The sequence below is a fragment of the Myotis daubentonii genome, chromosome 2, assembly GCF_963259705.1.
Source record: "Myotis daubentonii chromosome 2, mMyoDau2.1, whole genome shotgun sequence".
In the NCBI taxonomy this organism is placed as follows: Eukaryota; Metazoa; Chordata; class Mammalia; order Chiroptera; family Vespertilionidae; genus Myotis; species Myotis daubentonii.
In genome coordinates this window covers 39,811,849-39,831,975 of record NC_081841.1, presented here as the reverse complement: position 1 = coordinate 39,831,975, position 20,127 = coordinate 39,811,849, and the positions used below count along the sequence as shown (strand labels likewise).

General features: G+C 40.4%; 1 protein-coding gene across 14 annotated transcripts in view; it reads right to left on the bottom strand.

The window, feature by feature from the left end:
* Nucleotides 1–3,770: 3,770 nt before the first annotated feature.
* RESF1 (retroelement silencing factor 1) overlaps nt 3,771–20,127 on the bottom strand; it is a 30,336-nt gene continuing 13,979 nt past the window's right edge. For 3 of the 14 annotated variants that reach the window (XM_059682499.1, XM_059682500.1, XM_059682501.1), the window contains exons 4-7: nt 17,969–18,029; nt 7,755–12,747; nt 6,592–6,675; nt 3,771–6,468 (exon numbers count right to left, since the gene is read on the bottom strand). In XM_059682499.1, coding sequence (XP_059538482.1) covers nt 4,034–6,468; nt 6,592–6,675; nt 7,755–12,687 — 7,452 coding nt within the window. In that variant the 5' untranslated portion in view covers nt 12,688–12,747; nt 17,969–18,029 and the 3' untranslated portion in view covers nt 3,771–4,033. Of the gene's footprint in view, nt 6,469–6,591; nt 6,676–7,754; nt 12,748–12,817; nt 12,943–17,968; nt 18,030–20,127 lie in introns of those variants that run through there. The other 11 variants (XM_059682502.1, XM_059682503.1, XM_059682504.1 and 8 more) reach the window with 9 other exon arrangements.

Here is a 20,127-nt window from a genome sequence, read left to right as displayed (position 1 = left end):
CATGGCCAGGCTGTGGGCTTGGTCCCCAGTTGGGGGCGTGCAGTAGTCAGCCGATCAGTGACTTTCTCTCATCATTGATGTTTCCATCACTCTCTCCCCCTCCCTTCCACTCTGAAGTCAATAAAAGTCTTAATAAAGAAAATATAAAACTTACATCAGTAAGAACTGTTACTTTAATAAATTAAACACCTTCCTAAAGTGTGTCCTCTCCTGAAGGTAGAAAAATCAAACACAAATCAATCCATTTTGATTTCAAATGTTTTTTAAAAAGTTTATTTCAAGTATAAAAAGTAATGTTTCAGTATTATCCAAAAATCTGTCAGTTTACTAAGTGTAAAACAAGACTTCTGACAAAAAAAGTTAACAATTACATATAAAATACTTAGGATATACTTTGACATTCACAGAGAGCACTTTTGAAAACTAAGTTCTGCCAGTTAGTTTTAAAGACAAAAATATATTTAAAGTCTTGCCTAAAATCACCAAGTCCTTAACTGAAGAATATTTTGCCTCACAAAAGGTAAATTAGCATTTAAAAATAAGATTTTTATAAGAACTCCTTTTAAAATAATGGTACACTTGGCTCAATACTTTTGTAATTCCATGCCATATGATTTCCCTGAAAATAGCATTTAGTTTTGTCTGTTACCTACAAATAAGGTTCTCAATGACATACATAACCTAAATCGTAACTAACTCTGACTGAGGCATTTTATCACAGAAATTATGTATATTCCCAACAAAATATTCTGAACAGAAAATAATAAAAATTCATGCCAGTTACAGAATCATAAGAATTAAAGTCTCAGAATTCTTTTAAAGGACTGCTACCAAGGCTTTTGCTTCTCTTCTCCAGATACTTCTGCCTGAAGGCTTGAAACATTGCTTTTGAATCCTTTACTGGGTTTTTTAGTGTCTCAAGTCCATCTGCACTGAAGGTTCTGTTGGTGTTTCTTGAATTAGCCAAGACATTGTCATCTACGGAAACAGAAATTTCATTTATTTACTTTATTATTCTCTTAATGTTAGTGAGCAAAACAGAGAAACAATCTTCTCTGGTATAAAAAATTGGGACAAGGAGTTAAAGTTTGATGAACTATGGCTTTTCTCAATTAAACAGATTACACACAGAACTTCTTTCTTGCCTGTCCTTTGGGTTGTTTTTCTACTCTCATTGTCACTCCTAAGGTAAGGCAATTCCGCTTCTTCCCTTGCTCAACAAAAATCTAATTTGACATTTGAACACAACTGTGTGATCTTCTTCATTGCTATTTGAACAGCACAAACACCAGCCAATTCCATAACATGCCTGTACTTTTACTTCAACAGTTTCAGTGCTGTATTAGCCTCACTATTCCTTTAAATCCTGGGCCCAGCTTTTCATGTGCACTTCTTGATGTGCCTCTTTATTTCACTAATGGTTCCCCAGGTCAAAATTCCAATACTTTTCATCCCAGCTCCAGACATAACTTTCCACGAGGTAGGTTTTACATTCTGCAAGCCTGGGTGGGTCAAATAATCTATCCTCTTCGTAATTCTTCTCCACCCTCATTCTTCTCATGGGGACAGAATTGCTGCTGCCTTAGGGGTGTCTCTCTCCTGCTTTCCATTCAAATAAGTTACTTTCTTTTCTACAATACCCAGGACTGAAAGTTTTATAGGTTGCTTCAAACAAACAAGGAAAGTTGATACCAAAATTAGGTATATAATCCTTTAAAAAGGTTTATAGTTCTTTGGGAATCGTAGCATCACGGAGTCTCATCAGAATGAACAGAGGTCTAAAACTTGTGTAACTGGGACTCCCCTCATCGTTTAAATAGATCACTGCCCCTCTCTCCACATATGATGGAGAAATTAAGAGAGCATGTCTTCCAACCATTCACTTGTACAACTGCAAGTCTCATTGTGCTTCTTCCCTGGTTTATGTTTTTTTTTCCTATCATGATTCTAGGTATTGGTGTTTCACTGTTTATTGCTCATCCTGTTGGTGATTGTTTTTATCCGTTACTTATCTCTTGCCTGAAGATTGTTGGACAACCCGTGCATCCATCTTCTGAATATTTTCATATTCAGGTATCAAGTATGGCTCTCACCTTCTCTTTGGAGTAATACCCATGTCTCCTCTTTCTATGGACCTTTCTTGCTTTCATTTACATGCTCACTTCTATCACTGTTATTTTCTACTTTTGGTGTTCCAATTTCAAAAAAATTTTAATCTCGGGTCCTCTTTTCTGGTTGTTTTCCAATTCTGATTAATAAAGAGTTCACTTCTCCTTTCAGTCAACTTTTTCCTAATTGCACATTCAATGTGTATGACTCAATTTCTATAAGTATTTGTGCTTTCAGCCTTTTTTTCAACTTGTCATTCATTTCTGAAAATGTGCTTTCCCTTCTTGTTGCTTCTGGTGAAATTGTTTTTGTTTTTAAGCGACTAAACTATTGCCTTGACATTCAATAAATCAAAACCAAAATAAAACTCCATAACCCAAGCTTCTACTCCTCAATGCAAAACCCTAAAAATTAACTAGATTCATTCCACCAATTAAACTGAATGTTAAAAGCTCTGGTATTTATGGTTGGTCCTCAGCCCAAATACCTCCCCAGATATAAAAATCAGCATCAGTCTCATTATGAAAATAACTCAATTCCACACTTAGGAAATAGATCACTGCTTCTCTCCCCGTATCTTTCTACTACTGATAAACACAAACACTGAATCTTCTGTTTTTATTTTTTCAGGATACAGAGTTTATTCAAAGTCCAGTACATACTGGCCAAACTCCCTTCAACATGAACAGAAAGCCTAAGGAAAAGGCAAAGTTGTTAGAAAGTCACTTTAATTCAGTTCTTTCCACATTACAAATTGTCAGGCAGGCAGTAGAATGTGCCATATAACCCCCATATTAACAATACTGACCCTGTAAACAGCTGGTATAAAAATACATTATTTGTAGCACTATAAAAAAATACATGCTGCACCTCATGTCTTACAATTTGTATAAAAACTTGTATTTATACCCTTGTCCCCACCCATACATGAAAGTTCAGGGTTCCAGGCACTAAAAGGATGGGCCAGTCCAGCCAGCATGAAGTCTGGTCTGTGCAGAGGGAAGACCCTAGGACCTGTGAATGCAGAACTGCACAAGGGAAAGGAAACAGCTCAAGAGGCAGGCAAAAAAAATCCCAGAAAAATTTGGTCCAAAAATTGCATGAAAAAAGAAACCATGCAAGTCCGAAGAACCCTGGACCTCCCAGAGGACAGGTTAGGTGAAAGGCATATACATCCAGAAGACTCAAGTCTGGGGATTTCTAGAAAGAACCCAGGCTGCTCAGTAGCCCCCACTGTGTCTACCTTGTCTACCCTGGACACTAGATTCTGCCCTGCAACTCAACTCCAAGGAATAAGAAAATTTAGATTTACACACATACCATTTTTATCATCTTGTTATACAGAAAGTTATTCCTTATTTCTTTTACATATAAATGAAGACTAGAATATTTTGTCAACTGGAAATATTGCTAGGAGCAAATGTCTGCAACTGCATCAAAGCACAATTAAGAGATTAATGATGAAACAAAGCTATAAGCTAAAGAAGCACGAGGGACACACACCTTCAGGTGTCTCATCACAGGAGGGATATCTTAAGACAGGGGTGGGGAGAATGGCATACTTGATAAAAAGGAAGATTGAAATGTGGGCACATCCTGTAGCTGGCAGCTTCTTGCCATGTCAGGTACATGATCCCTGAGGGAGGCAGTCCCCAAACCCCTGAGCATTACCACCACCAAGAAAGTCCGGCCAGCACAGTATATGTTAAGGCACAAAAAGGCCAATCGGAGGTTTGGGAATGCCCAAGGGATAGGCTGCAAAAGCAACAGGCAAGGGGGCACCAGGGAGGAGCAGGTATGCTTTCCACGTGTCACTGAAAACCTGAGGCTGGCACCCCATCTCCACAAGATGAGCAAGGTGAATTATATTAAAAAACAGGTAAACTGATTTGTCTTTTAAAAAAACAACTCTGGTATTTTAAGGTCACTTCAGCTGCTTTGAAAGTGGCTGTTTTCTAGAAAGATGAAAGTTGTCAACAGGTATTTTGGCAAAGGTCACCCACAAGTGGTGGTTTTCTCCCAGGTCATAATAGTGCAGGTCAATGAGCGCCTGGATTGCCTCTTCCACTGAACCCATTGTGATCAGCGCCGTGCTCCCGTACTTCTTGAAGAACTTCAATTTTTTGACAAGTCTGCCATTGCTGGAGAAGAGGGCCTTGAGGTTGTGTGCGGATGTGAAGGGTGGTATCTGGGAGAGGAACAGGTTCTCTGAGGGTGGGAAAACATTCTGGAACTTCTTGGAGCATGCATTCCTGAAGCGGTGCAAGGGTGAGTTGCTGTAGTCTTTGGTGAGGCCCAGGTCTGCCTGGCCCTCATGAAGCAGATGCACATTTTTATACGGGGTGACCGTGATGATCATACGCTTTCTGTGCAGCTTCTGCCCATTAAGGTGGCTCATGGCCAGCTGGGCCTGGATCCCATCAGCCATCTGCACCAGAGCTCGCGTCTTATTTTTAAAGAAAATCTTCGCCCGCTGGACATCGCCATACACACCGAAAATAATGAAGAGGTTTTGGATTGTGATTCTCTGAGGGTTGAGGTTCTTGACGAGCAGGACACAATTTCCAGCCCCTGCTGGGCCTGGGATGGCAATCTGACCTGCTTCTTTTGTTGATGCCCCCAACACCGAATGGTTGGCCATAAGTGCAGGGTCTGCGATGGCAATCTGGCCTGCTTCTGCTGTTGCTACCCCTGACACCAAGGGGATGGCCACAGGGGGCAGGGCCTGGAGCTCATTGGGATCACAGAGGGCTGCAGCTTGAGGAATATCAAGGGTGGAAGGAAAACCAGCTCCTGATTTCACAGGGGCTGACATTATCGGAGCAGCACTGAAGGCCAAGGCCATGGCCTGGTCCTGTAAGGACTGGCTGTCATGCCAGGATAGGTCAGGATAGGTGTAGACTCGGCTCTTGCTGCTGTTGTACTTCACCTTGAGGATGGAAGAGGTGGAAAAGCTGACGTGAACTGTGCAACCGAAGACGTTCCAACTGTCCAGAAACACCTTTGCGAGCTCGGCGCTCAATGGTTCAGCAAACTGCAGCAGTGCCTCGAACATGTTGTTCTGGGCGAAAGTGGTGATTTTCAAAACTCTGCCAAAATTGGAAAAGATCTGGTGAAGCATGTCCAGGGAGAATGGGTGGGAAAGGTTCTCTAAGATAATCCTGAGCACTGGGCTCTGGCCAGTCATCAACGTACCTGCATCCGCAGCAGCTGCGTCCGCAGGGCCTGCATCATCAGTGCCTGAGCATACAGCACCCGTGCCCACACAGCCTGCGCTCACAGCTACTGAGCTCACAGGGCCCGCCCCCACATCCACAGCATCCACAGTGCCAACATCCACAGTGGCCACATTCATAGCAACAACAGGACCTGCTTCTATAGTGCCTACACCCACAGCACCAGCCGAGGCAGCCAGAGCCACGTTCTTGGACTTTACTGAGTTCAGAGCCTGCAAGGCTGACGGGACCTGTGCCTGGTTGTGTGAGCTGCTGGTATTGAGTTCCTTCTGGTGGGAGAACTGGATGTAGATGGGCTGGCCTCGAAGCATGAGTTTCATGGAGGTATAGTAGTTCACCATGGTGATGGCAGCCTCCTCTGTGTTCATCTCAATGAATGCCTGGTTTCTCCATTTCATCATCAGGAAGTTGGTGACCTTCCCAAACGGCAGTCCCAGAAAAATGACCTCATCCTCAGTGACATCCCCAGGGAGCTCCCCGATGCAGATCACTCTGGAGGGAACACCTGAACTTCTGTTGTCACCTGTGGACTTCTTACTGTTGCCTTTCGTTTTCTTGCTGTCACTGTTCAACTTACTGCCATCACCTTTCAACTTCGCACTGTCAATTTTCAACTTATCACCATGCGACTTCCTGCTGTCACCTTTCAACTTCAACTTCTCCCTAACACCTTTCAACTTCAATTTCTCCCTGTCACCTTTCAACTTATTGTCACCATTCAACTTACTGCTGTCACCTTTCAACTTCTTGCTATCACATTTCAACTTCTTGCTGTCAATTTTCAACCTATTGTCACCATTCAACTTCTTGCTGTCAATTTTCAACTTATTGTCACCATTCAACTTCTTGCTGTCAATTTTCAACTTATTGTCACCATTCAACTTCTTGCTGTCACCTTTCAACGTGGTGCTGTCATCTTTAAACTTCTTCCTGTCATTTCCATTTGCTGCGGAAGCTGAGTTAGGTCCTGTTGTTATGCAGGCAGAGGAGAGCTCATCAGGTCCCCGCTTTGTACCAGCAGCTTTGTCTAGGACAATGCCATCCGTTGCATACAGAAGAGACCCACGGGGGTTGGACTGGAGGCGCCGGAACCGAACCAACATCGGCTCTGAGTTACAGACTCCTGAATCATTTTTAAATGAATATGAATAAAAATAAAACTTCACAATAGAACTATAAATGTAATCCAGCTTATATATGACAGACTAACAGAGAAATAAAAATATTAAATAGTTTGTAATTTTACCTATTTCTTGGTTGGCTTCTGGAATCCTTTTCTCCTCAGGTGCACCTTTAATCCAGTCTTCTTTGGAACTTTTTATTCCTGTAACTATTTAAATATTCATTTTGAGATATCCAGATATTGTTTCCACCAATTTTAGTACTACAATGAAGAAAATTTAGATTAAGCCTAAAAGGTATTATTATAGTCAAATCATTCTAAAACGGCTCAAAAGCTCTACCTGGTTTGGCTCCAGGGATAGAGCATTGGCCATAAACTGAAGGGTTCTGGTTAGACTCCAGTCAAGGGCACATACTTCGGTTGTAGGCTCAAAACCCCAACCACTGTCAGGACATGTGTGAGAGGTAACCAATCAATATGTCTCTCTCACATAGACTTTTCTCTCTCCATCTTTACCCCACCCTTCAAATCTCTGCAGAAATCAATGGAAAATATCCTCAGGTAAGAAATTTTAAAATAAAAGGGAGAGGGTGGCACCAGGAAAATTCTTTCTCATATTTAAAGTGCCTAATTTCTCAAATTTGGGAAAAAATTTACTTCAAAAGTTCACCTGCACTATGCAATTACTTTCACTGCGGTTGAAAAGCCATCACATTTCAAGTTATTAAAGGGCACATGACAAACGTAATTCACACTGCCTCCACCTACTTTCAATATTAGCATTACTTCCATCCCTCAAATTCTATGCACCTGGTAAAAAGCAGGAAGTGAAATTGCCCATACTTTTAAAATAATACATCTCTCTGACCCTCTAAGAAAATGTGCCTATTTCAGCTATAACTTTATGCTAAAACTTAACAGATACTTGTCTGAAAAGCAGGAGAAACATTTCCATTCAGATCCTTCAGTTTTTCAATCTGAATTTTTCAGCACAATACTTTTTACATAATATCCACAACTCCTGTTTCCATTCTACCACAAATAATTAGTCATCTATTTTCTCCTTTCTTCCTCTACGTTGAAAATTCTATAATTGTTAACCAACAGACAAAACACCTATTTGCCACCCTGCGTTTGATGACATTCTTGCTTCATATGCCTCCCTCTTATGAATAAAATGAATGTTACAACTATTTCAAAGATGGCAAAAGCTATCACTAATAATGATTACATATCACCTAATGTTTAAATCGAAATTTCTAATTCAGAGGACTATCATACTGGACCTTGCACAGGGGCTTGCTCCTTCCTAGGACAAGGTTGCAGATCCTTCTGTTCTTCAGTGGAGTTTATCTTCTTATTAATCAGTCCATCTGGACATAATTTAAACTCCAGCATGCTTTGTTTTTCTGTGGTATTTTTCTGAGGTAAAAGTTTATTTTCCACTTTCTTCTCTTTATTAATATTTTTCGGCAAACTCTCAAGTTTTGTGAGACAAATGCTCTCTTGCTCAATACATTTAAATGCAACTCTGTTCAGATATTGTTTCCTTTGCTCCTTTGCTTCGGGAGACAAGTGGTTGCGTTCACCTCCATTGTTTATGTTGTTTAAATTTTTATCTAATTTGGTTTTATCAATGAACATTTTATCAGGTTGCTTTCCACCAACTGTTTCTTTAGCATTCCCCAAAAGGTGTGATTTTGAAACATGAGAATGGTGAATTTTTGTGTTTTTATCATGGCTTGAACAAATACTTAATGGTTCTTCAGAAGTCTGCACACTGCTACTGTGTCTCTCATCTGATTTCCCAGAACTCCCCACTTGCATAGAAAGATTACTGGACCTCATGGATTGAGAATCACACGGTATACTTTTCTCACAGTTTAATTTTGATGCTTTGACACCCATTGCTTCTTTATGCTTCTGCCTTTGCAAATACTGCTCTAGCGTTATAACAACTTTAGGCAAATTATCCTTCGACGTAGAGACTAATGATTTAACATTAGATACTGTCTTTTCTTTAACTTTGGCTCTTCCATCGGGGTTTGACACAAGAGTACATGTTTTCAAAGTACCATCTCCATTTTTATTTTGCTCTTGTTTAAAATACTTCATCTTCTTTACCTCTGAATTAAGTATGCTCCCTTCACCTAACTTCCTTTTTGCTGAAACTTTTTGCTGACGATCACCTGTTTCCAATTTTATCTTCTCTGGAAATAATTTCTGTACAAAAGAACCATTTTTAATATGCAAATCTTTATTTTTATTTGTCGAGAAACCTGGCTTTGCTTTAGGTGGACTTGAATTTTGTGCTATGATCTTTCTCTGCAGGCTCTCTTGAGAAAACTTTCTTTTAGCACTAGAATGAGAAGTCATCTCATGAAATTTCAGTTTTCTTTTCTTCTTGTGACATTTTAAGGAATCTAGTTTTTTATCCCCTTTAGAAAAAGATGTGGCGGCTAATTCTTGTTCTGTCCTTAGTGAGCTGCATTTTGGTTCTGATAGAACTTTCATAGTCTTGCCTTGTTCTGTTTCAGAAAAAGGGTTTTTCCCAATCGGAAAAGTCAGCGCAATCTTTGGATTGTTATTTGGAGAACTATTACATACTATGGAATAATCTTTATCAGAAGTACTCTCTACTTCCTTGCAACTGTTGGTCTCCAGAGAATACTGATCTTTTCCATTTTCGACCTTTGAATTCAAGTTATTGATGGACTTACACTGGCACTGGGGAACTCCTTCATAAACATTAGAGAGCCAACCCAATGCACAGCAACGGACATCGTCTTTCTCTGAATCCGTAACAAAATTGGAACTTTCTCCATCTGTATGTACTGGTGAGACACAGTGGATTCCTTTTTTTGGGACAGGGCATTCTTTCTCAGAGTTTGTAAATTTGTCTAACTCACAAGATTGATCATTCTGTTCGGGAAATAATTCTTTCATTTGCTCTGAGTTTAATATTGTAATTTTTATGTCGTCAGTTGCATCTTTGGAGTCACAGCTGGTTTTATCACAAGACTCATCTTTAGAGTTTTTGTCCGTTATTTGTTTTGCTGGAGAATCTTCATGTGTAGTCACAGGTTCAATACCATAGGGAAATTCTTTTGAGAGTTCTGAAAGCTGATTGTGTGGGAAGAAAATGGATGTGTTATCAAGAACCTCATTTACTGCAGGGTCCTGGGCAGTGTGATTGCAGGACACATCAATTTCCTGGGGGTTACTGTCCTGATTAAGAGCAGCTGATGAACACATATCTTTAGCTGTGCTTACTTTTTTACTATAATGCTTCAAATTGTTTTCCTCTGGATTTTCACTACTTGAATCAACATTCTTCAAAGATAACTCTAGAGGTTGTGGTGACTTTGATTGATCAGGTATTTTATATAAAACATCTGTGTACTGTAAAAAATTATCTTTTTGTAAACCAAGTTCTATCTTTTCAGTGATATTGTCTAATTGTTCTTTTTGTTTTTTAGTACTAATCACTTGGAGATTTGGTAATGATTTCTGTGACTCAATCTGTTCAATAGGAGGTGAGCTGAATATCTTTGCTATTTGATAATTATAAGATGTATCACCTTCAACCAGAGAACATATATTGTCAATCTGCAACAACTCACTACTCACAGTATCATTGTCTTTAGAGTTAGATGAAGCTTGCTGATCACTCACAGGACAGTGAATATTTAGTTCAGATTCTACTGGATTTCCTTGATTGTTATTAGGTGCATCTTCTGAATCACCATTACTTGACGTATTTCGCTTTTCCTTCTGAATTAGTGGCAAAACCTTATTTGTTGTAACTGGTTCGTTCACTTTCAATACAGCAGTCACTCTTGTGTTTTCTGCCAATTTATTCTGTAAACTACAAACACTGCCTTCTTTAATAACCGGATAGACTGTTTCGGGTAAAGGATCAGGTGTTATTCCATTGACAGGCAATGTTTTGATATCTGAAATTAAGGGTGACACCACAGCAATCTGAAGTTCTGTTCCCTTAATAGTAGTTGCACCTGGAGATTCATAACTTTGCACTGCCATTGGCAGAGTTGTTACTTGTGAGCAGTTTTCCATCTTATTCTGAGAATATCCCACAAGTGAAACTGGAGTTTTATCACAGATTTCCCCAACTTTCGAGATTCCAACTGCTGTTCTCTGTGTTGTTAACTCATTACACTGTTTTTTCTCTGTAGGTTCAGAAGGGTTTTTTTTCCACAGATTAAGACATGTTGCTAGCAATTCCAAATGACTGTCAGCATTCAGAGGTACTCCAGTTTTAGGGAATTTATGGTCCAGGCAAAAAGAATTCTCTGATACATTCACGTTTATATTACAAGAGCTTGGAGTTTCCATGGTTTTCAAGTTCAGTTGGTTATTAGTGATTTGGGTATTAGCATTCATTTTAAAACTGTGTGGATTAGAATCCTTAGTAGTTTCACAACCATCTTTCATTAACCTTTTCTCAATTTCATCTGAATGTGCAAGGAGACTGATAAGTAGCCTATTTTCATTTAGATATTTTGAAGCGTATGACTCAGAGGCCGTAGACTGAGAAACTAAACTTGTTTCAGAATTGGTTTGCACATTTTCTTTAACATTGACTGTATTTCCTGATGAAAACTGAGTATTCTCCATAGTTGGCATCTTGAAAGACGCGGTATCTTTTAAATTATGTAACTGGTCTGGCACTGGCCCCTTTCCCAAACACACAGAATTTAGTAAAATCGAATTAACCTGGTTAGAATTCCTGCAATTGGTCTCTGGATTATTAGAATTCAATGTACTGTGCATTCTATTTGTTTCTTCTGCTATTTCCACTGCTTTTGGTGATTTATCCACTGCAGTCTCTGGAGTGGCTGCGGTTACATGTGGTCCAAACTGGGTATTGCCACTTTGTTTCAGAGACAGTTCAGAATTTTGAGGTGTTTCACTATTAGCCTTAGTACAACCTGCTAACATTAAAACATTTTTATTAATTTTAATTTTCCTTGCCAGTTCAGAAAATTTCTTTCTCATTTCTACTAATTGTTTAATATCCTTCACTAACTTCTCTTTTACAATATTTGTGTCCAGTACTTGACTTGAAGTCAGATTAGAAAAATCTACTCTTTCTTCTTGATTATTTTGAGGAAGAATCTGAACATCATCCACAGATCTAGTAGGCTCACTAACAGGCTGATTGACATTAGTATTTACTTTCATATTACAAAAATTTCCAGTTATACTGACATTTTCATTGAGGTTTTGCTGTTGAAAGCCCCTGCAAAAGTCTTTCCTCATTTCAGAAGTATGAACTTCTTGACTCTGAGGAACTTCTGAAGAGTGATTAATAACATGCTGAGTATTTTGCAAAGTTTGGCTTGCATATCTACAGTCATAAGGAGGAAGAAGTCTTTTTTCATTCTGAATAACTGCAATTTGATAGGACGGTAAAGATGCAGTCTGCTTTGACTGTAATGTCAGTGCAGAATTTGAATGATTACTATTTTTAACTTGTACTGATGTAAGTTGCATAGTATTTTGTTTCTGAAGAGTAGGACTTTGCAAAAAGCTTTGTGGTGGATAACTGTATTGCTCTGGGCGTGGTCTGTAATCTGCATAAGTCAGTCCATTGGATGTATACTGTTGTGCCCAGTCAGCCTGTCGCTCTGATAAAGATGAGGTAAGTCTCTGGTGTCCTTGATAAGTTACAGGAACTCTTACAGAATTAGAAGGGACCGTCTGTCCTTGCATAGGATAGATTTCTGATGTTACAAATTGATTCTGTAGTGCATTTACATTTGGTGGATTAGTTCTAAAACCAGTTTGTTGAGAAACAGCTGCCCCCGTGTGAGAAAACATAGAATTTCTCACTGGTGAGTTTGCCCACACATTTTGTGCAACTCCTGGAGACATTTGCAAACTGTTATTTAGTTGATTGGGTCCTTTTACATTTGCATAAGTTTTTCTTTCCAATGAAGCTTGTGAGGCAAAAATTGTCCTACCATGTTTATCAGAAGCAGAGATTTGTTGGGAAGTTGTATTTCTGATGTTGAGAGGTGACTGTGAAACTGGATTTGAGTTACTCCGAAACATACATGCAGGATGGTTACTTGCAGGAGGGTTTAAAGGAACTTGAGGTGGTGTGTTTATTATACTCGGCTCCAAAAGAGATGACTGTTTTTTAGGATACATTGGTTGTAAGGTGACACTATTCAGTTTAGCATTCCAATCCATTGTTGATTGATTAAAGTAGTAGAAGTGTATTAAAAATCACGTTTTTTGAATGTCAGGAATCTGTAAAAAATAAAAGCCGTTTATTAATAAGCTATTTGACTGGACAGACCATCTTTTAAAATTAGTTTACCTGAACACCAATGTTGACTATATCTATCGTAATTCCTGAAAATTCAGATTACACCAATCCTCATTTTAATTTCCGAAAGAGAAATAGAAAAGGAGGATGCAACAATAAACATGGGAAATAGAAATATTATTGACATGATATTTAACAGGAATTCATCCTACATTTAAGTGGTGATTACTTTCTGATTTTATTTTTATTAAGTATCCCTTTATTCTAAGTATTCATATTCACTATTTTAAAAAGACAAAGAATGTTACTATCTATCACTACTTTCTATGCACCATAAGGGAATTATCAGCTGTAACACCTCGTCTTTCAGAAAATTTTGATACACTAAAAAACCACTAATACACAGCCCTTGCTGGTATGCCTGAGTTGATTGTCATGGCACACATACTCAGGTTTCAGGTTTGATGCTTGTGGAATGTTCACAACTTGTTTAATGAAGGGTGCAGATGGAAGGCAACCCCTTGATGTTTCTCCCTCTTCCCCCTTTTTCTCCCTTCCCCTCTCTAGAAAAATCAATAAAAACATATTAAAAAAATAAAAACTAATATATAAATGAAGACTCATTTTTTAAACAAACGGAATCCTACCAAACTTTCCACAATTTGCCTGATTTTCATTACTGTACACCTAGGATATCTTATCATTTCACTAACATATCTACCTCATTGTCTGGATAAGATTCTACCTTATGGTTGCACCACCATTTAACCAGTCCTCTATCGACCAAATACAGGTGTACCTCATATTGAAATGGCTCCATCATAACCAAACTACATAATAGGAAAGACAGGTAAAATAAAACTAAACAACCTTATTAATAGTATATCCAACAACTTCAGAATATACATTTTTTCGAGGTGCACATAAATTTTATCAATATTGATCATATGGTTATGCAACAAATAAATCTCAAATTTCAAAGGATTAAAAATGATTCAGATTAAATTCACTGGAAATGACCAAGGAATTATGGAGCAAAGGTAACTATAAATTGCAAAATAATTGAGAAATAAAGAAAGCTTGATACACTTGAAGGGAGAGAATGAATCTGGCATCTCTTATTCTACTTACAATGATACCAGTCCTTTTGGATTAAGGACCTACTCTTATGACCTCATTTAAATTTAATTACATCCCTAAAAGGCCCAAGTCAAATACAATCGCATTGGATGTTAGGGCTGGGAGTGTGGGAACACAATTTAGTCCATAATAGTCTCCTATCATGCCAATGGAGAGGGGTGAGGGGAAAGGGCTGGAAGAAGTTAATGGGGAACGCTAAGTAATACTTCCAAAAATAAAGACTGTTTTTTAAAAAGAACAGAAGATAATTTATAGCATTTATAGAATTAAACAGACTAGAACAAAGAAAGTGGGAAATAACTGGCACATCAAAAGAACTGAGAATAATAAATAGAACCATAGAAATGAAATACAGTAAAATAAACAAAAAAACGAACAAAAATCCAGAGATTCAACAAACTCAAGCAGATTCTTAAAAAAAAACAACCCAAAATCATTAAAAGCTTCAGTTCTGACAACATTGACCATGAAAAAAAGACAACACAATATTAGAGAATAAGGCTATCACTAAACCATACATTAAAATTATAAATATCCTATCTAATAATAGACAAACATGGTAATTAACCATACCTTCGCTACGCTTCCCATTAGCTAATCAGGGTGATATGCAAATTAACTGCCAACAAAGATGGCGGCTGGCAACCACACAGCTGAATTGAGCAGGAGGAAGCCAAGCTTCCCCGCCAGCCGCGACCTGGCTCTGAGCTCTGAAAGCAACTAAGTTTCCATTATAGAAGCTAAACAAACCCCAGATACCTGCTTTCAGCAGGCCGTGGCCTCAGAGCAGTGACAGCAACAAAGTTTCAATTATAGAAGGTAAATAAATCCCAGAATAAAAATTTAAAAAAAGATAAAAAAGGAGAGGATGAGAGGTTCAGTCGCCAGCCAGCGTAAAAACGGCCCTCAGCCCCTCACCCAGACTGGCCAGGCACCCCAGTGGGGATCCCCACCCTAAAAGGGGTGTGGCCAGCCTGAAAATAGTCATCAGCCCCTCACCCAGGCTGGCCAGGCACCCAAGCAGGACCCCACCCTGATCCGCGACACCCTTCAGGGCAAACCAGACGGCCCCCACCTGTTCACCAGGTCTCTATCCTATATAGTAAAAGGGGAATATGCAAACTGACCCTAACAGCAGAAAGACTGGGAATGACTGGTCACTATGACACACACTGAACACTAGGGGGCAGACGCTCAATGAAGGAGCTGCCCTCTGGTGGTCAGCGCGCTCCCACATGGGGGAGCTCTGCTCAGCCACAAGCCAGGCTGATGGCTGACAGTACAGCAGTGGTGGTGGGAACCTCTTCTGTCTCCTCAGCAAGGATGCTAAGGATGTCGGACTGCAGCTTAGGTCTGCTCCCCCCTGGCAAGTGGACATCCCCCGAGGGCTCCCGGGCTGCCAGAGGGATGTCTGATTGCCAGCTTCGGCCAAATCCCCCCCACCCCACCCCCCGGGGAAAAGGCCTAAGCAAGCAGGTGGTCATTTCCTGAGAGGTCCCAGACTGGGAGAGGGCACAGGTTGGGCTGAGGGGGACACCCCCCTCCCCCTCCGTGGGAATTCAAAATTTTTGTGCACCGGGCCTCTAGTTTACTATAAGTAACTATATTCCAATACATTCATAATTAGGTGAAAAGATGACATTCCTTTAAAAACACACCTCAGCAGGACTAACATAATACCATCTCTTTTAACATCTTTTCACAAAAAGAAAATGTTAGGCCCATATGTCTTTACTGGAACATTCTAACAATCATTTATAGAATCATTAATCCAATATAACCTCTTCTAAAGGAAAAATGAGGGGATAATTTACAGCTCATTTAATAACTCTGGCATACCAAAAGCTGAAAAGGAAAATTAACAAGCCAATCTCCATCAAAAAGACAAATGTAAAAATCCTAAGCAAAATGTTAGCTAAACTATATGGAGTAACATATGAAAGAATAACACATCATGATTAAATCGGGTTTTAGGCACACAAAATTTGCCATTTGAATATTAACCTACAAAGTAATTACATTACAATTTTTAAAAATCATGATCACTTTAATAGATGGTAAGAACTTGATAATATTCAATATCCATTCATTGAAAGAACAATTATATCAAACCAACAATAAAAATTTATTACATTTTGATAAATGGCAGCCTCAAAATTTTAGACAGTAAGACAAAGATGTCACTATCATCCCATTATTGGACCAGAAAGCCTGGAAGCAAAAGCTGAGAACAATAAACCTGACTATACTCATAGAAGTTATATTGAAAATCCAATTGTATATACCTTCTAGACCAGCGGTTCTCAACCTGTGGGTCGTAACCCCTTTGGGTGTCGAACCACCTTTTCACAGGGCTCGCCTAAGACCTTCGGAAAACACATATATAATTACATATTGTTTTTGTGATTAATCACTATGCTTTAATTATGTTCAATTTGTAACAATGAAATTGGGGGTCACCACAACATGAGGAACTGTATTAAAGGGATGCGGCATTAGGAAGGTTGAGAACCACTGTTCTAGACCAATGAACTTAACCGTTTTCATATCATGGTGTACAAACTAATTACTACAATACCCAGGGCACACTAAACATATTTTGCAGATCTGACAAAAATAACAAAGATGTAAGTGTAAGAACAAGCCATATTCAAATATTTGAAGACAAATAAGGAGAGTAATTATCTCACAATTTATCTATAAACTAGAGGCCCGGTACACAAAATTCATGCACTGGAGGGGTGTGTGTGTGTGTGTGTGTGTGTGTGTGTGTGTGTGTGTGTCTGTCTGTCTGTCTGTCTGCCCCCTCCCGCCCCTGCTGGCCTGTGCCCTCTCACAGTACAGGAGCCCCAAAGAGTTAGGCCTGGCCCACCCATCCAGAGCTCAAAAAACAAGAATAACAAAGCAAATTTTTATTTGTATAGATGTGAATTCAGACAAGATCAGATAGAATGGGTTGTAGTTTTTTCACTAAATTCAAGAAAAATGAAATTCAAGGTATGCAAAAGATATAAGGAGAAAAATCTATGTATTCCTTACATGTTTTCTCCTAGTAAAGGTCCTTAATAAGATAACTGGAAATCTATCTCTGGTAAAGTCTAGTTTTTGCATTTCCATGTGAAAGGTATAAGACTAAGTACATTGTATTCAAAAGTAGAGACTGCAATAAAAAACTCAGAAAACAACACCTTCCCTCTAATTTCAGGGATGCTTTTGCAGGCCTTCAGTGTCTTTTGTGTCCTCAAAGGAGAGAGAAGGGCTAAAATATGCCAAATTACTCAGGTAGAAGTGTAATTCAAAATTAAAAGCAACACTTCTAAAAGTTATTGATACCTAATAAATTCTCCCATCTCTGAACTTGGGGGTAGTCTGTAATGAATTGAATTGTGTGTCCTACAAGATTCATGACTGAAGGCCTAAACCCCATTGTGACTGCATTTGGAGATAGGGCCTTTAGGATGGTAATTAGTGTTAAATGAGACCATTAGGGTTAAGTCCCTAACCCAACAGGACCAGTGTCCTTATAAGAGAAAACACTAGGTGTATGCACATAAAGGAAAGATGACATGAGGTCAAAAAGAGAAGGTGGCTATCTGCAAGCCAAGGAGAGAGACCTCAGGTGAAACCAAACACCTGATTTTATGCATCAAGGTTCTAGAACTGTGAGCCATCCAGGCTATGGTTATTTTGTTAGAGTAGCCCTAGCAGACTAATATAGAACATATGGGTATGAAGAGAAACGACCTGAGTAATTTGGCATATTTTAGCCCTCGTCTCTCCTTGGGGACACAAAAGACACTGAAGGCCTGCAAAAGCATCCCTGAAATTAGAGGGAAGTGGTTCTGTTTTCTGAGTTTTTTATTACAGTCTCTACTTTTGAATAAATACAATGTACTTGGTCTTATACCTTTTACATGGAAATGCAAAAAATGGACTTTACCAGAGACAGATTTCCAGTCTATTGTTTTAATTTCTCTTGGAAAAAGAAATCACTTGGCATGAAAATCTCCCCCTTGCCTGCATTCCTGATCAAACCCTTACCTGTTAAACAGTGGCACTCACCTGAAAAACTCCAGCTATGACTGAACATATGAATATCCTCTACAAAGGAGCAGCCCGTTTTCTGGAGAAAACAAAAAAGAAATCACTTAAGCCAGCAGACCAATTTTACTTCATAAACATAAAGATCAAACTTAACATTGGCTCTAATTGGTTTGGCTGAATGAGTAGTGTTGGCCTGTGGACACAAGGTCCCAGGTTCAATTCCAGTCAAGGGAACATGCCTAGTTGTGGGCTCAATCCCCAGTAGGAAATGTGCAGGAGGCAGCCAATCAACGATTCTCTCTCATCATTGATGTTTCTATCTCCCTCTCCCTCCCTCTCTAAAATCAATAAAAATATATATTTAAAAAATAAAATAATTTTACTAAGACCTTTCCTCTCCTCCCTAGTACCATACATTCCAAACTACACAGATGCTTCCCTTACTCAGAACATCAGTCAATGATAACAGCAGAACCCGCAAGTAGGAATTCTTCCTGGGGCCACATCTCACAGAATTGAAAAATGAAGCCATGGACCAGAGGTGTTCAAGCAAGGCAAAATTTTATTGCAAGCCAACACAGGGCATTCCCCGACCCCTCACTCAGTGAAGGGACCCAAATTTAGGTTGCCATTAAAGCATTCTGCTCTTCCCCCTTCTATCTGCTAAAAGCTGGTCTTTGTCTATGCCGCTGATTGGTTCCCAGCCTAGAACAATTTCAAAATCTATCTTGCGCTGCTCCTCCTCCTTCTCTCTTCCTTCCTGTGTTTTGTAACGTTTTATTTTGCTCTTGCAAGTAAAACATCTTTGTCTCATGACATCCTATATTTCCACAAAACATTTTGTGGTTTCAGCTAGCTCCAACTGTCGTGTCCACACTTCCTTCTTCTTCTACCCATTACCCTGTCTGCCTAATCCTGCTTCTAACTCCTATCAGCAAGTTGCCTCTACCATCAGGTATAAAAAATGCATCCTTGAAGAATGCTGGGAAGGAGGTGTCGGTGCCTGGCCAAGGTGTGTGGTGAGGAGGGGGCGAGCCCGACAGCCTTGGAAGGATGGAGTGGGGAAGGGTGCGGCAGGGCAGAGATTCCTGGGGTGGGATAGGGCGTGTGTGTGTGGCGGGGGGGGGGGGGGGGGGGGGGGGGGGTTCGGGAAGGGGCGGTTCCCCAGAATGACCTTAGTCAAGTCTACTTCACTCTCCGGGCCTCGGTTTCCCTTTCCTGGCGTAATGGGAGATCAGGAATTCGCCCCTCCCGGAGCGCACTGCTACCTCCTGGTGCACAGCGGGATCCCCGTCGTACTCCAGCCCCACCAAGGAGCCCCTTGCTCAGGGAGCGGGCGCAGACCACCCGGACGAAGCAGGGACCCCATTAGAGCGGGTCCCAAGCCATTTCTGATGTCCCGTTATAACGAGCCAGGTTGCTCCCTTAGACTCATAGCCCGAAGCAATCGGAAACCTAATGAACCCCCTTCAGGTTCGTGGAGGCCCGGGGCAGGTGCACAGGCCCTGGGGGTGGATACAGGAGAGGGGAAGCCTCGGGCACCTGCGCCCAGACGCACCTGCGTCGATGTACTCCCTCCCTGTGGGCCTTCTGGGGGTTGGCCTGCCTGCCTGTGCATTGTTTCCTTCTGTAAAATGGAGCTGGCTAGCTTTCCTCCTCCAGGGACTGAGGATTGTGGCCTCATGCATGGCTAGCACTCAGCTCCATGCTCAGCTCTCCACAGTTGCCCAATAAATGCTTATTGTTAGCATCATGGTGCTTGCATCCCTGCCCCCTCTCCCTACTCCCACCACCAGCCCCAACCAGGAGCCCCCGGCACAGAGGGCAAGGGATCACTTGCTCTGGCCCTCACCCTGAGTTCTTTGTGAGATGCTTGGCTGCCCAAACTCTAGGCAGGGACCCCACCATCTCGGGGGGACAAGCCAGTAAAGGAAGGAAGGCCGGAGAGGGGATTGGATTGTGGCTAATACCAGGGTAAGGGCGGGAAGAGGTGGCCGGCCATTCGGCAATAAATCGGGCCACCAGACAGTTGTGCTGATCGAAAAGGATGGACCTCAGAACTGGCTTAGCCAAAAAAAAAAAAAAAATGCATCCTTGTAATATGCACTTACAATGGTGGAGCTAACCTTCCTCCTATCAAATATCTACACTTAAAATCCTATTTCCTTTTCTATTAT